The sequence below is a fragment of the Cariama cristata genome, unplaced genomic scaffold, assembly GCF_000690535.1.
Source record: "Cariama cristata isolate BGI_N322 unplaced genomic scaffold, ASM69053v1 scaffold43210, whole genome shotgun sequence".
NCBI lineage: Eukaryota > Metazoa > Chordata > Aves > Cariamiformes > Cariamidae > Cariama > Cariama cristata.
The window spans coordinates 26,215-32,214 of record NW_009596048.1 but is presented as its reverse complement, the minus strand read 5'-3'; the positions used below and the strand labels follow the sequence as shown (position 1 = coordinate 32,214).

At 39.1% G+C, this 6,000-nt stretch overlaps 1 protein-coding gene across 1 annotated transcript in view; it reads right to left on the bottom strand.

Annotated features, from left to right (window-relative positions):
* Window positions 1–2,673: 2,673 nt before the first annotated feature.
* Window positions 2,674–6,000, bottom strand: part of POC1A (POC1 centriolar protein A) — a gene marked incomplete at its 3' end in the record, with an annotated part of 28,673 nt that continues 25,346 nt past the window's right edge. Inside the window, exons 7-8 of the mRNA XM_009704260.1 lie at window positions 5,836–5,904; window positions 2,674–2,772 (exon numbers count right to left, since the gene is read on the bottom strand). Of these exons, the coding sequence (XP_009702562.1) occupies window positions 2,674–2,772; window positions 5,836–5,904 (168 nt within the window). The remainder of the gene's footprint in view (window positions 2,773–5,835; window positions 5,905–6,000) is intronic.

The following is a 6,000-nucleotide window of genomic DNA, read 5'->3' as shown; positions in this document are numbered from 1 at the left end:
CATATTTTGCATTTCCATTCTTATTAAGTGTAGCGAGCTCTTAGTAGAGACCGGGTATAGGCTCTAGCATGCTATATGATTGTTCTTGTAACAGGCAGCCACGATACAGCTGATACCCCCCAAAAAAGTTTAGACTATACCAGCTTTGGCAGCACCACACTGTGTGACATTAGACAAAAATTGAAACTCCACTCCTTTAAAGCAGGATAGAGCTGCATCACATTTTCAAGGCAATACAATGTTCTTAACTGCACAAAAGAGACCGCATTCTTGAACCGTATCAGACTCAGCTAAGACATTGGTCTTAGTTGTGTCAGCTAGCATCCAAGCTCTCCGTTGCAACCACCTTCACCGCTGCTTTTTAACCAGGGATAGTTTTACTGTTGAAGGCAGTCAAAGGTTTAATTTACAAGTCTCTATTCATGCTCATAGCTAACTTGGCAGATCTAGCGGAAGCACCATTTGTGCTATTCAGACCAAAAGATAACACCACATTTGCCCAAGGAGTACATAGAAAGGAAGAATCCCACTGACTATCACTCAATTTGACCTTCTGTAAGTTGCACATAACACAGTAACTTTCCAACAGTTTTTATATTCAGGAAGTACTGCTGGGTACAGTACAGCAGCTCCCATGCTGCACATCCAAGCCAAAGGCTGCATTTGGGTGGCAGTTCAAAACACTCACTCCTTTGAAATAATTTAGGTCCCCAAACCAAAGTATGTCTCTTGCATGTGACTCAGCATGGACTCACTTTGCCCTCTGTAAAAAACACAGCACCTGGTCCAAACCAATGTATTACACTTTGAAGAATATACAGTGCCCTGTTTCCCATAGGCTCAAAGCATGAGTAGAGCAATCCCTCGTCAATCAACACCACATGACATGGATTTGCCCATCTGCAGCACACAAACAGTTGGTCCCAACACCATGTATTAGAGGTTTTGCCAGGTAAACCCTCTTCCACAGGGGAATAGTTTTGTTGGAGAGACAGATGTTCAAGGGTGGTTAGTCATTGTTCAAGGGTTTTGTTCAGCAGCTACCTTCAATGCACATCTTAGAGGTTCTATAATGAAGAACTAAGTTTTAGAAGAGCTCAGGAACTACCTTCCTTTCCTCTTAAATTACTACTGTATAATATGCTCTGGTAATAACAGCAGTACACGTCAGGGTAAGCTTACCATCATCTCCCATTAGCAGACACCTTGTCTACACCATTTAAGCCACTCCTTGGAATGTTACAAACTGCAAATGGTATTTCTTCCCATAAAAGCTTTGTCTCTGCTGTATTTCAGCCCAGAATTATACTACACAATGTCTTAAATTAAAGCAGACAAAGTTCAAAGTTAGTCCAGTTCAACAGGCTAACAAAGAGGTCACTGGACTGCTAGTTTCATAGCCTCCCTAACTTTAGAGTTAGAACACAGGAGAGGAGGAAAAGGAAGAAGTCAGTTTTAGTCAAAACCAGCCAAGGATCAATAAAACACTTTCACCACCTCCTTCCTTCTGTGATTGCTTCCTACCATCCTCTCCTACTCACCCTAGCACTAACATCCTCTGGTTTTGTTTGCTTTCTCTACAGAGCACTTCACATTAGTAAGGCATCAGGTTTAGAGCTGCAGACTCAAATATTTCCCTTCACAAAGTACTATGTCCATTCCAACACCTCCAGCAACAGACTGAAGTCATATTAAATAAAAACACTACTATGTTTAAGAGAGAACATAAGTTCAGTAGCCTGGTAAAAAAGATCTAAGTTGGTAAGATTGAAAACACTGCCACAGAGCAACAGATGTCAACTAGAAGCTTACCTTTCAACTGAGGCAACGCCACATATGCATAAACCCCCCGGTTCAAACACTGCTTTTCAGCTTACAGCTCGTGTTGAACAAGATGTACCAAAAACAGTCACAGTAATAATATATTTCAGAATCCTGTAGGTACACTCAAACATATCAAAAATCTCCAAATAACGACAAGACAAAACAGAGAATTTTAAGTGAAGCAGCACCATGCGCAAAAATTGGAACTCATACGGGCAGTAACTTTAAAGGGTTACTCTGATAACAGCTGTGACATCCAACATCAGCACTACACTTAGATCAGTGCATCATGGTGAATACAGTCAGAACTCAGATGTCTCTTAACACATGGTTCATGGAACAGATATGAACTAATGCCTCCAAGTATTTAGGAAAGCTCACCTATTTCTCATGCATGAAGTCTATGCACAGAGATTTCTTGTCTTTGCTGACTGTCAGTGAAAAGATATCATGAACAATATCTGTTCTCAGGGCTGACACCAGGCTAAAGGATTCATACCAGCTAGCAAAACTGACTTCAGCTGTTACTCATGTCTGTGCTTTCTTCTGTGTACTATCATCCAAGCCTACCACACGTTCTTAAACACAGGCTGTTAATAAAAAAAATGCATATATAACATGCACCAAGTTTATTTCCCTTTTAAAGTCACTATATATCATTTTCCTATAAAGCATGTACAGTTAAAGAAAAGAAACAATGTATGATTGGTTAAAACCAGATATTTTACAGCTCAAATAAATACCAAGGAAAGACAGCTCTACAGTTCAACTGCCTGAAAGTCACATGCTTTCAAGTTGCATATAGTATACTGAAAAGCAACTCTACACAATTTCTGTATGCTGACCTACCAGAGTATGATGGGACCCATCCACATTAGTGCCAGACTTCTGTGTTTTCAGTACATCACCATAATCTGCTGCATCAAAGTTAGTCTTCCACACCATCACCTGCAGAAGAAAGTTATCTCTATCAAAATTTTCCACCTATGTTTGCTTAAAGGTCAATTTTGTCAACACATCAGAAAAGAGTCAGCAGATGTACACAAAGTTTACATAAGAAAGCTTTGCCATTGATTAAATTAAGGATATTATTTGTAAATACGCTACTGAATACAGACATAGCATGACTGAGTTCTTAATGGGTAAGTGACCTCTTCCAACGTTTTTTGGGTCAGTAACATTGTGAAACTAGAGCTAGAGAACTTCAAAGCAACATGCAAAATACACCATTAAAACCATAAATATATTAATACACCATGCTTAGCATTATCACACTTATCAGCTACACCCCAAACAACTAGTCACTGGTTTATCGTAAGATTCATTCATAGAAAAAGGAGAGTTAATACTTTGAGATTCGCATTAGAGATTGAGCTAGTTTGTCAGCTGAATCCCCTTAACTCCCACTTATAGGCATCTTCTCTCCATAATGCAGTTTTTTGTTTGTGGGTTTTTTTTTTTTTCCCAGAGGAGAAGAGAAGCCTCTAACACATAAACCACTTCAACATATCAAGAGCAAATCTATGGAGTAAAATCCTTAGCAGTGGCTCTAAAAGTCTAAAAAAAGTTTAATAGCAATCAATCAACTATTTCAGAAGTCAATAGACACGTATGAACCCAGGCAGCACATCTTGGTTATCAGAAACAGTGTTTATTCTTCACTTGCAAGTTTTCATCCCTGCTTCACGTGAAATAAAAGCATTTTTCCTTTGTAGTTGCATAGCTAACCAACGAGGTCATTCCATTGTTTAACAGAAAAAAAGTGATGCTCTTTTATTGTATAGATTGTCTCTTCACAGCTAGCAAAGGTGCTACATCAACAAAGATGGGCCTTGCCACCTAATCTAACCTGGGGATTAGGAGCAATGCAACACAGCTCCGTGAAGCCTGATGACAGAAAAACGGATACTTACTCAGACTACTACTTTGGGTTGAAGTCTGTCTGTATCTTCAGCAGGGCAACTCACACTATGTTAAAACCAGCACATATTTGCAAGCACAGGGTGCAAATGGCACCTCCTGATTCCAGCAGGCTCTACAATAGGCCTATCTGCAGTTCAGTAATTAAGTAGGTTTTTTTAGAGAGGCTACATTTCTAAATTATCACACAAAAAATTCTTTTCGACCTGTAGAGATGTTCTTGATTATTATTTTTCATATTTCTCTTGGATTCAGAGAGCTAGTATTCAATAAAATCCATTCCACTGAAAAAGCTTCTTGTATATACCTAACTGGCAATTTAAGACTAATGCCATTTTTAATATATATTATGTTAAAGTTCTTCATCCATGGGCAAAAAGAAGCACTACCTGCATTTTCAGATACAAATCTAAGGGAAGACAGGCAGTTCCTTCATGGGAGCCAAGAACAAGAAAACCAACAGCCACCCATCCCAATACATGAGTTCAGAAATACACAACCTCGAACTACAATGGAAAGGGCTGCCAAAGAAGTCAGTTATGACCCCACGCCACAAATGTACCTTTACAAAGCACCTTTCTGGAGAGGCATTGCCATTCAATGTTTCAGTTCAATGATATCAGGTGATACTTTGCAATGAGCATTACTTTGTTTAATTAAATCCCAACCACAGGAAAGACAAAGAGAAAGCTGATAAAACAAAAGTCTTTTGAAGGAATCTACTTTACACAATGAAGAAATGTAGGCTAATATAAGCTCTTAAGATAAAATGAAACAAATAAAAAGTCAGCTTCTTGGCTATGTCTAAAAATTGACGACAAATAAAATTTCTGAAGTTTTCTATCGAAAATAAGTAACAATGAATTGCTATATAACTGCAACTTGTACCTACACCAGGGCTTTTAAGGAAGACAGAAACAACAGCAAAAAGGCATATTTATTTGTGTTAGATAAGCATTTCAAGAGCAAACCTTAGTCTAGTGACCCCAATATAATTTTATAAGACAAAGAACTGGATGCATCTCTTCAAACAAGTCTGTTTAAAACCTTAAATAAAAAGTGGTCTTAAAGAGACAGGATGACATTCTATACCACCTATCTCAGCAAATCTATAAAACAGAATTAAAATGCAGCAGCTCATGAAACCATCACGAGCTACAATGCTAGGACTACTTTCCTCCTTGATAGTATACAACTGAAAATATACATTGTGTAGAGAACCCAGCAAGTCATTTCAGCATGGTCCAGACACACTACGCACATTTTTGCTTTCCCCCACTGACAACACAAAACAAAACCCAGCAGCTTTTAAAAGAAGCCTGAATCTGGATTGTAACTCAGAACCAGAAGTAAAAGGAAGAGATCTCCCCTCCTGCCCCAACCGCTTCATCCACAAAAATTTTCTCCAGCAGTATAAGACACCCAGACTCTCAATCCTAGTGTACATATCCAGGTTAGTAGAGAAAAGTCCAGTTCTGACCCAAAAAACTGTGCAACTGCAGCATTAGCACAGCTTTGCACCATGCTTCCATTAATAAAGAAGCCTGCAGCCTATATTCATGTCCTCTCAGACTCAAAACCATCTGGTCTCAGTCACTGGAGATGGCTTAGCCACAGCGTCTCAAGTAAGACTCAGAGAACACATCTGTGCGAGGAAAAAAGCATTAAGGAATATGAAATACAGAGCACTGCAGACCAGTGGAGCCCAGAAGAATATTCAGGGGAAGCATCCCTGCCTGCTTGCCTTGTCTTTATGCTTGCGTCTCAGAACTAGCCAGTGGCAGACCAGGAGACGATCCATCAGCATAGCCCATGATATTCAAGGTATCCCAACGCAACTATTTGTACACCCATCTAACTTACTCCCCAGCAGCAGGTGCCTCAAAGGCATATAACAAGGGATGTATATAGGGTACTATTTCCTCTATTGCACATACCCATTCCCGGATAATCTAGCTGAAGTGGTTCCTCAGTAAAAGTCTATGTTTAATATCTCTATTTTTAATATTTGTTTTCTCTTCAAAAGTAGTAAGTTGTCAAGAAAACAGTAACAACATGGCACAAAACTATCAAATTAAGTTAGCTGGATACCTGTTCATCAGAACCTCCAGATGCAAATAAGTCTCCAGCTCTTGAAAACGCTACACAGGTAGCTGGCCCCTGCAAACAGGTTTAAAAGAGAGGTTTAAAAAAAGTGTGAAATAAAATGAAGTGTTACAACATTCCATTCAGTACAGCCTTACAAGGTATTGCTCA